A 13,665-nucleotide genomic window follows, 5' to 3' on the forward strand; every position below is an offset into this window, starting at 1 on the left:
TAACGCCTTCAAAAGACCCAAAGGGTTTATGAGACCAAAATGATGTGTACATTGTGCCCATGAAATCTTGTCATGGATGAAATAAGAAAAAGCAACAGTAAATTGAAAGCTAAGATCTTAGACTCTAAGATATACAAGATGAAAAATCTAGATCCTACTATGCCAAGTATAATGTGCAATAATTGATGGGATATGGGAGAGCTGAAAAAAGTCAATCAACCCTATATGCCAGACAAGGGCCCATCCAGGATGTCCATCATGGGTGATGCAAGAGGGCTAGAGATGTTGATAGTCTTCTCTGAGCATGGGGCAGGCAAGGATCTCCTAAATCTGGGGTTGATGAGCTGGGGGTGGCTAGGGTCGAGGGTGTAGTTCTCTGGAGTGTGCGTGCCTAATCTGATGTGACTCCCATGGGCCTGCTGTGAGGGGTCATGATACAAGAGGGCCACGATCTCTTGAATCCTGATGAGCTGGGGGTGGTCAGGTCTGATGGGACGAGAGCATCTAGCTCTCTGGAATGTGCATGCTCGATCTGATGTGACTCCCATGGGCCTGCTACAAGGGGGCACTGTGGTATAGGCTCCCATATCCACTATGATGGGCTCTGGTGCCTCCCTATCCAACCCTCTAGGCTGGAAAAAACTGTTGATGGTAAGCTGAGACAAGGACTGTTGGGGGAGAGGGTCTCTGAGTATTGATTCTTTGTGTCGGTTAAGCTGAAGTAGGAAGAGTCCAAGGCACCTTTGATTTGGGTACTACATGATCGAGCGTAGCCTTTAGGGCTTCCAGTTCTGCCCGGAGTTCCCCTATCACTGGAGCAGACTCTGGCATTTCTTGTTGTTGCATCTGGGTCTGAATCTCCTCCTCCTAGTGGTTCACCTTTGCTGCCAATTCTTCAATCTTGTTATTCTTGCCCTATATCTCCTTGTTGAGGCCTTCCAACTGTTTTTGATGTTGGTTCAGGACCCTGTCCAGCGCCTTCTTGGTGTTGTCCTCCACTGTCTTGATGTATGCCTCCAGCTCCTATAGGTTCATTGTGGCTACTCCCCCCTAGTCGCTGCCTTGGGGGCCTAAGCAAGGGTGGGTGGGATAAGGGGTGCAGAGGGCATGCACGCAGCGCGAACAGCAAACCAGCGCAGCTCAGCACGCGCTGGGGGGGGGGGATCATAGCAGCGCGGACAGAGTGGGCAGGCAGGTCAGTTCAGGGCGGCGCAGGCAGGGTGCCACTGCGCGAGAGAGGGTAGGGCTAGGACTAGGCGCGGAGGTTCATGCCATGAGAGAGAAAGAAAGAAAGTTATATTAAACGTCTTCAAAAGACCCAGTGGGTCTAAGAGAGAGAGAAAGAAGAAAGAAAGAAAGATATATTAACGTCTACGAGAGGCCAAAGTCGGCCTATGAGACAAAAAATAATACAACTGTGTTCTTCCGGTCATCGGAAGAAAAGAAAAAGAAAGAAAAGGAAAGAAAGAGAGAGAGAGAGAAAGAAAGAAAGATATATTAACATCTGCGAAAGGCCAAAGTGGCCTATGAGACCAAAACATAGTACACAGCTGATGGTGTCTCATCAAAAGGAAGACAAAAAGGACTAAAAAAGTCCTAAAACAGTCCTAAACAGCTATGAAAGGAAAATACTCTTACTAAGGTACAACAAAAGTGTATAATATCTACAACTAGCATAAGACTGGTGTAATCTGTTCATCTCAGTATCTCTCTCATGGGGCGCTATAAGATAGATAAACTAAAAAGGTGGGGCAGTCATCTCCTGTGGCGGGTGATGATGGCTCTAATCCACCGGTGATGAAGCGGCCGTGGATGAGGTCCTGGTAAGCGTGGGCATCTCGCTCGACAAAGTGCTATGGCTCTGTCAAGGGTGACTCCTCCTGAAGGACGTCTATGGGACATTTGGCTCATCGAGGGGGTAGTGGAAATCCTGATCGTATCTGTCGGGGTGGTCCTGGCCCTGAAAAAATCTGTCATGGCTCACTAGCGGGGTGGATCCTGGTGTGCTGTCCTGGCTCATAGGAGACCCTCTCGGTGGCGTCTGAGCTCCAATAAGAAAAGCCCCAAACACCTCTGATCCTCAAACTCCATCACATGTCGTAATGGTCCAAAACCCTCTCGGAAGAGACACCAGTATCTCCCTCGTATCTCATAGTACACAGTACATCGGCATACGTAGTGCTCCTCTGACTCCACTTCCTGGTGACATAGCTGACAAATGCGGTCTTCTGGCTTCATCCCCTCGTATCTGCCAGTCTCTACCCTCAACTGATGTGATGAACTATGGATTTGTCCAATGGCACTGTGAATGCCATGTGAGAGTTGGGTGTCCATGTATGTAGACCGTGTCACAAAGCCATCTGGGGAGAGAGGTAGAAAATGGTCCGGATAGTGGGCCATCTTCGTGCTTAGTGGTAGGGGGGGCTGGACCATGTCCTTTCTGCATCTAGCCTCACGATGTCCATCCTGATCACCCTATTCTGCACAGAGCGACTAAGGTCTAAGAAGGGGCACTCCAGGCTGTAATCAAATGGAGACTTCGTGAAGAGGTCCGCCGCATTATCCTCCGTCGAACAATAAAGAAGCAAGATGTCACCAGCCAAGATCTTCTCACCAACAAAGTGATATTGTATCTCTATGTGCTTGGTCCGGGCATGGAAGACCGGGTTCCGAACAATAGCTATACAGCTCTGGTTATCGCACTGGATGAGTGTGGGCTCCTTCTATGGAAACCCAATCTCGCCAAGCAACCTCCACAACCACACAACCTCGCAAGGAACATCCCCAAAGTGGACGAGGAAGATCACGATGCTCCAACATCGTCCTCGCCATCTCCACTACAGTCCTATTCTTGCGTTCTACTACTCCATTCTCTGATGGCGAATTAAAATTGCTAGTGGGCCTTGTTACATAAAATGACTATGTGTACATTTACACCTATACATTAATCTCGTGCTGAAGAATCAGCACTCTTCCCAGTCCGCTTAGGACACTTTCTACAATAGTGGCCTTTCTCGCCACAATCATTGCAAGTCCTCTTGGCCTTCAGTTTCTCTCAGTCTGCGTGCGTCGGGCTTCTTCTCAGAAGACTTCTCCGATGAAGCCTTCCCTTTGCCCTTGTTGTTGTTATTCCGGCCTTTCGACTGTTGGCCAGTTAAGGCCTCCGAACCTCCGCCCTGTGGATGATTCGTGAATCTTTCCTCTTGGTCCAAGACCATGGGCACAAGCTCCTCCCATGTGATGGTGCTGAGCCTGCCACTGGTAATCAAAGAAGAGTAAAATGTTGAGTACTAAGAGGGCAAATGCAATAGTAGCCTAATGGCCATATCCTCCGATGATATCTCTTTCCCAGCCTCGAGAACTTCCTGCTGAAGAGCCTGCAGCTTGTTGATATGCTCCCGCATCGTCGACGACTTTGCAAGATTCATCAGCAGTTGGCCATCACAACTGGGTCATCCAAGAGCCACAGGACAGCCTACCACACCAGAATAAAATAGAGAAAAATATGGAGAGTGGGGAAAAATGAGAAAACACCTAAATCAGGCGGGCACACCCACAACAGAGGCCTTGGTGTAAATATACAGACAGGAGATGACCATTGACTGCTAACAAACCAATGTGTCAAACAACCAGAGTTTGGTGCGCGGCTCCTGAAACTGAATGTAGGCACATTGTCTCTCTAGTGCCCCTAGGGCTGCATATCCACGTGCCAATCTAGCCTCGCCTGCCTCATGGAGAACTGTGGTCCGCTGAATGTGACTCCTAGGTACACATATGATCTGGTGTACTCCACTGATTCACCTCTAAAAGTGAACTGATGGTCGGATCTAGTCACCCAGGCTTGTGCGGTATTGAAGACCATAATCTTAGTCTTCCCAAGGTTCACTGTGAGGTCCCTATCTACACAAAATGACTGAAAGCATCCAAATGCTGTTGCAAACCCTCAGGGGAGTCTGCAATAAGTACAATGTCATCGGCATATAGCAGTATGGGTATCCAAACCCCTGCCACACTGGCCCCCTGCCCCCCCATCGTGTCAATGTAGTCGGATATCTCATCAATGTAAAGTCCAAAAAGGGTGGGTGACAGTGGGCATCCCTGCTTCACCCTAATGGTGCTAGTCACTGTATCCGACATGCCTCCGGGAGTCTGTACTTTGCCTATCACCACCTCATATAATGCATAAATGCCCCACTGCATCTCCTCGGGCACACCAATGTCATGCAATCTCCTCATGAGTCTGGCACGTGGCACCGTGTCAAAGGCTTTGCGGAAGTCCACAAAGCAGCAATATATCCTCTTCCCCCGTGCTCAACCCTCAATGAGAGCCCTGAGGGTAAATATGTGATCCAAAGTCGTGAAACCTCGTCTGAAACCTGCCTGCCCAGGTGCTCTGAGTCCATGTGTCTCAGCCCATCTACTCAGAGAGAGAGAGAGAGAGAGAGAGAGAGAGAGAAAGAAACCTCTTAGTAACCCTATATGCAGTCTAAAGCATTAAGCCTGCTTCCCCTAATTAAGGCCAAGGTCAGACAGGGGCAGTCACATGAACCCATGACCACCTAGGAAAAAAAGTACTAATCAAGTTGTTGTCCCAAAAGAAAGTGAAAAGGGAAGGGGAGGGTTTCCTTCTGAACGTGGGCACGCCTACCACAGAAGAAAGCCCACCAAGTCAATGCAAGTTTCTCTAAGTCCGGCTTGCTGGACACACGACCAACATCTGATATCTCTGCATAGATGGCAAGATTTAAACCCTCACTCTTGATTTGAAAGTCTGACACCTCATATGCAATTTGAAGCATTATTCTTGCTTCCTTTAATTGATGCCAGAGTCAGAAGGGGACATTCAGATGCATTCATAATCACCTTGGCAAAAGTACTGATCGAGCTGTTTCCCAGGTGAAAGTGAAGAGGGGGGTGGAAGGGTAGGGGAATTTCATTTAAACATGGGCACACCCAAGGACAGATTTACAATGCAGTATTAAAAACCACAAGATACCACTTCAAGAAGCATACCCCAATGTTCGAGGAAGCCGGTATCCCCCCACACGCACACGCTTTAGACCATGGACCTTCAAAGAAACACAAAAACCAACATCAAATTGCAGCCCCAAATTCTAGAGTAAAACCGTTATGCCAAAATTAAAGAAAGCCGATACTTTCACAAACAACAACACATCTTGTTTTGCATTTGAAAAAATTGCATGCAATGCACTGGGTCTATCAGGAGCTGGATATGTTTTTCACAATGGTCACACAGGAAACCTAATGTAAGTGTTAACACCTTATGGTCCACATTAAAAGCAAAAACTTGTAATGGCATACATCAAAGAAGAGAGTAAGCATAGAAGCTATTCCTGCTTTCATATGATGGCTCCCTATAATGATCCTAGATCTCTATACCATTCTCATAGTGAATAGAAGTCTACTTTTCAACCGATGCAAGAAAGATTGATTGAAATTAAGCTGGCTACACACCTCTAAACCTGCATTCTCCACAAGGTGGCGAACCTCATGATTTCTTCCCTCAGACACCTGAGTCAAAAAGAAATAATCAGAAGTGATGATACCAAATATAAGCCATATGACTAATGAGAAACTTTATTTGATGTACCACAATCCGCAATCTAATCTTGGAATCGCCTTGATCTCCATCAATCACTTCAACAGAATCGGGAATGCACTGCACTCCCTGTACTTCAGTACCATCAAGTATAGTCTGAAGCTGCCGCTTGGTGATTTTATCACCAACAGTTGCAATGTATCTACACAACCACTTTCCAAGTCAGTATCGCAACATTATCATGGAAAAATTCAAGCTGCAAGACACATATAACTCCCCTGAGACACAGCAAAATGAGTTTTCAAGATACCCTCCAATTGTAATTTGTTTCGATTCTTACCATCGTACAAAAGGAAGTGGTTCATGCGCAGCAAAAAACCACTTCAACCCCACCCAAGAAAATCCCCAAGCACATGTCACATGCATCCATTAATCCTTTGGTATATTCACTTCTTGCTTAGCCCACCTATATGCTACAATGTTTACAGTAGCATATGGGGTAATTTCAATATTCTCATGAGTTGAGTAAGCTTTAAGTTTAGCACAGTTAGAATGCACGAAACCCGCCATGCCATACTCTATGGATGATGATGCATACAAGGGAGGATCTTTTCTGTTGGTTGCTCCCGTTTGCTACCCACCTCTTTGTGTCTGTCTCTAGCACCCGCTCCTTGCTTCATCTTCAGTATTTCTATGGTATTTTGCTCTCTATGTCTTCAAAACAAGGCTTCTTCTGCCAAACATAACTCACAGAAGAGCGTATTGTTTGGATAGTGTGAAGTAACTTTCAAGTAAGAACAGTCTTATTACAGAACCTGGGTGTACATGCATGCATGAGAATTGTGTATTAAAAAATACTAGCATACCATATGTAGCATATTTGTTAAAGACTTTCCATTCTCATACCATACACATCCAGTACTTACTGTATGGTTCCCCTATGCTTTGGATAGATGATGACATGATTGCATGTTACATGAGGAACCTTTTTACTTGACATGCAGAGATCATTCACAAATCTGAAATTATGCAAGAGAGGATTGGAGAGAAAGAAAGAAGAAAGAAAGTTATATTAACATCTACAAAAGGCCAAAGAAGAAAGTAAGTTATATTAACATCTACAAAAGGCCAAAATGACCTATGAGACCAAAAGGATTACATCATGTCTGTGGAATACATCATCACAGGTACTAAAATGAAATGAAAGAAAATGACAAAGCTAAAATGCTAGAGCTGATCCATGTACAAAGAGCATAGGCTCGCATATCATCCTAAGATATCCCGCATGGGGCACTGCAACATGGCACTCAGAGTGGTAAAGCTGAAACAGCGTGAGGGAGTCCTATGATGGTGTAGAATGATGGCCTTGAACTCCTATGGTGATGCAGGCATGGGCAGGGGCCTCTAGGTCAAGGTCGTTAACTTTTGCATAGCTCGGTGGCTCTGTCCAGTGTCACTCCTCTCGGTCAAGTTCCTACATCAGCCTGGGGTCCAGATAGGGTGGGTGGGTCTTCCCTTGAAGCTCGAGTCTGGAAAAAATCAGTGAGAGCTCTTTGCGTTGGTCCTCATGTAGGTGCTGCTGGTCTGGGCCACAATAGTGAGTCCCTGTGTCTACGAAGCTCCAGAAGGAAGAGCCCTAGGCATCTCTGATCCAGGAAGTCCATGATCCTAGAGAGTGGTCCAAACCCACCGGACATCGGCATATGTAGTGCTCCTCCGTATTGGCCTTGTATGGCAAAGCTGACACATCCTATCCTCTAGTGCAGTGGTCCCTAGCCCATATCTGGCTGGCTCCACTCTCAACTGGTGTGATGAGGTGTGGACCTGGCCGATCGCGCATCTCACTCCAAATGATAGATGTGTGTCCACGTAGTGTGGGTGTGTGATAATGTTATCCTCCATCAAGTGAAGAAGGTGATCTCTATAGACGGCCATCTTCATCCCCGGAGGCTAAGTGGGTGAGTGCAAGGTCCTTTGAGTATCCATTCTAACTATTTACTTCCTAATGAGTCATGACCCATCAACTCTGCGCAGCTGAGATCACAGGAAGGTGCCTCTATGCTGTACTAAAAAGAGGGGAGTGCTTCCATCTGCATGCCATGTAAATTGAATGACATGCCCACCTACGCATACCACCTACGCATAACACAACTGTGTATCTCCAGCTAGTGCCAGCTGTCTCGAGGACTCTAGGGCAAGCGGGGGGTATTTGTCTTGTGGGAGCTCACATAATCTGTGCCAGTACGTCATTGTCTGGAGTAAAGCCTCTATCACTATCGGTGCAGCCCCCATCCCCGCTCGCACAATCTCATATTGCACTGCTGGCTTACTCCTCATGTGCGACATCATCCTGATTCCTCACCAAGGGCCTCTCCATCAGCTTCCATCCATCATATGCTTCCTCTACTCTACACTTATTCTACTTTGGAAGTACATCAAAATGAGCACAAATTTACATAAAATGGTAAGCTTTTAGTCATATTAACAAAATACGCCAATCAAAGAGTGAAGGCATTGTATTAATAATTAAGTAAATACAAAATGAGAGAGAGAAAGAAAGAAAGAAAGAAAGCTGTATTAACGTCCACTAGAGAGAGAGAGAGAGAGAGAGAGAGAGAGAGAGAGAGGCCTAGAGGCTTGGAAGTTGGAAGACTCAAGAGGGTTGAGGGAGAGGTGAGAGAGAAGAAAGAAAGAAAGAAAGAAAACTATATTAACGTCCTTTAGAGGCCACATCTGACCTATAGGACTAATTAGATACATCCATGTGATTACATTCCACTTCCGGGGCAACAAAATGAAAATAGAGATAAAACTAAAAATAGTTCAAATTCCCTACATGACCGTAGGAGAATCCTAGATAACATGAAGGATTTCTCTAGCAGCTACTCTTCATTACTACCATGTTTGGTTGTCCTGAAACTACCTCTACGGTAGACTGTCCATTTTCCTTGTTTCCTTGCTTCGTATACTTTATTGAGTTCTTGTTTCCTGTTTTTTTAGTTGTGGCTGTGAGTGTGTGTGTGCTTGTAGCCTTGTAGCCTTGTTCTTATATAGATATTAGATAGGCAAGAGAGAGGCAAGGGCAAGTGAGAGAGAGAGAGGCAAGGGCCAAGGCCCAAGGCCCCAAGGCTCGAGCCTAAGGGCCAAACCTCAAGGCAAGAGAGAGGCAAGGGCCAAGGCCCCCAAGCCTCAAGGCCCAAGCCTCAAAGGCTCAAGGCCGCCCCAAGCGGCCAAGCCAAACGGCTAGAAACAGCCAAGGCAAACGGCTAGAAACGGCCCCGCAAACGGCTAGAAACGGGCAAAAGAAACCAGTCTGACTGCGCATGGCTCCCTGCCATCCCCCCACAACCGTCCCCGTTCCTACTGCCGTCCCCTTCACCGTCCCTTGTGAGGGACGCCTCCAGGGGGGACGTCTGACCGTCCCCTGCCGTCCCCGGTCCTGAACCGTCCCGACTCGGCATCCCTCCGTCCCAACAGTCCGTCCCTTCCATCCCCTGTGACTATGGCCCGCCCTTATTAGGTGTTGTTCTCATTTTTCCTCACTCCCCGTTATTTTCCCCCATCTTTTCCCTTTTTTTTGTGGCTTGGGTGGCAGCCCTGAGGTGGCAGGATGTCTTTATCTTGGCCAACTGTACCTGCAATACCCGACTTCAGTTCTGGTGCTGGCCGACTGTGGTACAGGTTGTGGACACCCTGATGATGCTGGTCGACTGGGTATTTTTATACTGGTCGTGGAGATGTAGGTCCTGTCGGCTGTCCTACAGCAAGCTGACTGATGTTTGGGGGCCATATAAAATGGCCCCACAGCCCCTTGCCACATTGTATCATTATTCGGGATTCTTCTTGTGTATATATAGTAGAGTTACATGCCTCTCTCTCCATTGCTGTCTATTTTCTGCACTTGCTCTTGTGTTTCCAGATTTTGTCATCATCTCCGCTGCGTATTCTGACAATTCCCCCCTCTGTCTCCTCTTGTAGGTTGGGCCCCCACATGGGAGCTCCATACAGTAATGTAGGTGTGACTAGCATGTCAAATAGCCACAGTTTCGTCCTCGGCTCCTGGAACTGTATCTATGAGCACTGCCTCTCTAGTGAGTTTAGGGCTGCATAGCCACATGTCAATCTGGCTTCTCTAGTGAGTTTAGGGCTGCATAGTTGCCTTCCTCATGGAGAACTTGGGTCCAGAAAAGGTGATCCTTGTCAGAATGCACAACGGAAATGAAGACAACTGCTGTAGAGAGCAATTCACATATGAAAGAGAGAGAGAAGCTGTGTAACTCTACTATATACACCAATAAAATCCATGGACTGTGGGGGCAAGGGGCCATTTTATATGGCCCCTCGCTGCTGGTTGGCCAGCCCATAAACAACCGACAGCAGCCCTGGCTGCCCACGACCAGCAAAATGCTCAGTCAGCCAGAAGAAAAGCAATTGGACAGCACTGAGGGACAGTTGGGCAGCACTAGAACAGTCGGGCAGCATCTGGGGGCAGCCGACAGTCCCACTCCTCCAGAAAAATAGGAAAAATATATGGAGAGTGAGGAAAAATGGGAAGACACTAAAACGGGTGGGCACACCCACAACAGAGGCCTTGACATAGTGTACAAACAAGACAGATGTGACTGCTAACACCCCCTCTCAGCTCCTGGATGTGGAACCAACCCCAGTGAGTTGAAGTGTTGCCGGAGCATAGCCTGAGGTAGAGACTTCGTGAAGAGGTCCGCCACATTGTCCTCCGTCGAACAATAAAGAAGCAAGATGTCACCAGCCAAGATCTTCTCACCAACAAAGTGATATTGTATCTCTATGTGCTTGGTCCGGGCATGGAAGACCAGGTTCCGAGCAATAGCAATACAGCTCTGGTTATCGCACTGGATGACCGTGGGCTCCTTCTGTGGAAACACAATCTCGCCAAGCAACCTCCACAACCACAGAACCTCACAAGCAGCACCACAAGCAGCCCGATACTATGCCTCTGTAGACGACAAGGCAATAGTTGGCTGCCTCTTGCTGCTCCATGACACAGCTCTTGAGCTGAGTGTAAAACTGTAGCCTCATGTAGATCTCCTCGCGTTTGGATCTCCTCCCCAATCTGCGTCACTCCAACCTTGGAGTCAAACTCGATCCTTGGTTTCGCCTCCAGCGGTGTAGAAGAGTCCAAGATCCTTCGTACCCTGCACATACCGCAAGATCCGCAATCCTGCGTCCTAATGAGACTTCAACGGCGTCTGCATACCGGAAGCTGGTTGGTTCATTGATCTGGTTGCTGAACACCAGATTGGACTTGAGCTTTCCTGTGGGGTTGTTGAGCTCGTTAACCAATCACTTATTCTTTGTGGTTGGATGTTCCTTGAGTATATTTTTCCTTCATTTTTTCTCCATTTCACATTGTCATCAAACACAAAATATTCACAATATCGTGCCTTTTAGAGAGAGACAAAGAGGAGAAGAGGCATCAACTGGCTCACAAGAATCATTGACCGTAAGTTTTGTGTTCGGGTCCATCGGTGACATGATAGGCTTGCAGTTCTCCATCCGAACGGCCTCAAGCAACTCATGGACATACCGCTGCTGAGAGACAAAGAACCAATCCTAAGAAGAAGTGGAGCAAGCCTAAATCGGTCATCTCAAACTCCTTTGACAAGGCACCCTTCGTCCACTGCAATGTTCCATATGACCGCCAATGAGAATGAGGTCATCCACATAAAGGATGATCAACGTGACCATGCCGTGTTTCCGAAAGAGAAATAGGTTAGGATCTGCAATCGATCTCTGAAATCCAATCCGTAGAAAAAAGGAATCAATCTTCTAATTCCAAGCCCTGGGAGCCTGCTTAAGACCATACAAGGCCTTCCGCAACCTAAAAACCATCCCTTTTGATCTTGGAATCTCAAATCCTGGAGGCTGCTCAACATACACCTCCTCCTGCAGGTCACCATTAAGGAACGCAGATTTCACATCCATCTAAAATACGGGCCACCGCCGAGAAGAAGCAAGGGCAAGAACGGTCCGAATCGTGGTCATCCTCACTGTTGGTGCCAAGGTATCCTCATGGTCGATGCCTGGCCGCTGAGCATAACCCTTAGCCACAAGTCTGGCTTTGTGTTTGTCCACCGACCCATCTGACGTATACTTGGTCTTAACGACCCACTTGACACCAATGACAGACCGTTTCGTCGGCCTCGGAACCAACTCCCAAGTTTTATTCTTCTCTATGGCATCCAGTTCCACCTACATGGCTTTCCTCCAAGTATCCTGTGCAAGGGCTTCCTTGACGAAGTGGCCTCTTTGTCCCGCATGATACGAGACATCAAAGCATAGTTTACTTGTAAAAGCTCCGTTGAATGACTTTTATCACGAACTCTATGCGATCTGCGAGGTCCGTCCTCTGTGGTCCATTTGGAGGGAAGCTCCGTAACACCTCACTCTCGAAGGGTGTCTACCAACCACCTGGGTACTCGAATAGAACGCGGAGCCCCCTGCTACTGCTGCAGGGGCTCTTCTCCAACCGCGGGCTCAACCTCCTCAACTGACTGAGGCTATCCAGCTGGAACAATCGACTGGGAATCATCATTAGAATCATCTGGGTCTCCAAGAAGTGGCGGCTCATCAACAGTGGAAACTAGAACATGCTCATCAAAAACCACATCTCTACTGACGACGACCTCATTCCTCTTTGGATCATACAACCTATATCCTTGGAAAGAGAGTTATATCCCACAAAGACAAGCTTTTGGGACTTTGAGTCAAGCTTCCCTCTGCTTCTTTAGAATGTGAACATATCCATCACTCCCAAACACAAGGAAATGGGAGACATCTGGTTTCCTACCAAAATATGCCTCAAAGGGAGTCATGTTCAGTACTGAAGTCGTCGGAGAACGGTTGAGGATATGGACAGCCATAGCCACAGCCTGTCCCCAAAGTGGACAAGGAAGATCACGATGCTCCAGCATCGTCCTCGCCATCCCCACCACAGTCCTGTTCTTTCGCTCAACTACTCCATTCTTAGAAGGCGAACCTGTATTGGCCAACTCCCGCTTGATGCCATGTTCTGCACAAAACCACATGAATGCATTGGAAGAAAACTCTCCTCCTTTGTCAGCCCTAAGAGTCTTTATCTGCAAGCTAGACTCTTTCTCCACCATCACATACCACTCCTTGAACCGAGCAAAAGCTTGGTCCTTCTGTGAAAGAAAATAAACCCAAGTGAATTTGCTACAATCATCAACAAGCAGCATGAAATACAAAGAACACCCCAAGGATGGCGTCTGCATAGGTCCACACAAGTTAATGTGTACCAACTCCAGAGGTTTCGAAGCCCGCCTCGAAGCTTGCTTCCGAAAAGATTCCCTGTGCTGCTTACCCACGAATGCAAGAACTACTGCGTCCCTACCTGCTACCAACATCTGGCAAGCCAACCACCATCTGGTCTCGGAAAGCTTGCCGCAACGCATCCACATTCAAGTGGCCAAACCGAAAGTGCCACAAATCACCAATCTGAGAGCCTGTCAATGAGGAGAGTGCTGAGAGTTTGTATATACCATTCTCCACTCCGCCTTCCCAAACAACCTGGCCAATCTCGCGGTCCCATAGAGCAACAGAATGCTCCTCAAACTCCACCGAGAAGCCAGTCTTGCAAACCTCATGCACTGACAACAAATGAAACCAAGTGCGGGGACGTAAGAACACGAGAGGAATGCTTCCCTCCTCTGCCATCGGGAATGATCTCCATCCGGCCCTCACTGTGAATCGGTATGGTGGAATTGTCGCCAATGAAAATGCGACATGACTGCCGTTTCAAATCCTGAAAGAAGTCACGGGAAGGAGTCATGTGCCTGGAAGCACCACCATCAAGAATCCACTCCCGAGTATCCTTGGCGGTGAAGCCAACTACCTCCTTGCTCGAAGAAGATGAAGCATCGGTGTCCAACATCTCCAAGTGCACAAAGGCTGGAGTCTTTGCAGCTAAAGCTGAAGAATCAGCACTCTTTCCAGTCCGCTTGGGACACTTCCTCCAATAGTGGCCTTTCTCACCACAATCCTCCAATAGTGGCCTTTCTCGCCACAATCATTACAAGTCCTCTCGGCCTTCACTTTCTCATGGT

The 13,665-nt window shown here is 47.5% G+C and overlaps 1 protein-coding gene across 1 annotated transcript in view; it reads right to left on the reverse strand.

Moving 5' to 3' along the window:
- The window catches only part of LOC147609801 (putative ribosomal large subunit pseudouridine synthase SVR1, chloroplastic), a 69,231-nt gene that overhangs the window by 15,101 nt on the left and 40,465 nt on the right, over positions 1 to 13,665 (reverse strand). The window contains exons 7-9 of the mRNA XM_086786961.1: positions 5,612 to 5,762; positions 5,476 to 5,532; positions 5,014 to 5,069 (exon numbers count right to left, since the gene is read on the reverse strand). Of these exons, the coding sequence (XP_086643087.1) occupies positions 5,014 to 5,069; positions 5,476 to 5,532; positions 5,612 to 5,762 (264 nt within the window). The remainder of the gene's footprint in view (positions 1 to 5,013; positions 5,070 to 5,475; positions 5,533 to 5,611; positions 5,763 to 13,665) is intronic.

The sequence above is a fragment of the Cibotium barometz genome, chromosome 50 (genome assembly GCF_041138505.1).
Source record: "Cibotium barometz isolate CiBa-2024 chromosome 50, ASM4113850v1, whole genome shotgun sequence".
Classification (NCBI taxonomy): Eukaryota; Viridiplantae; Streptophyta; class Polypodiopsida; order Cyatheales; family Cibotiaceae; genus Cibotium; species Cibotium barometz.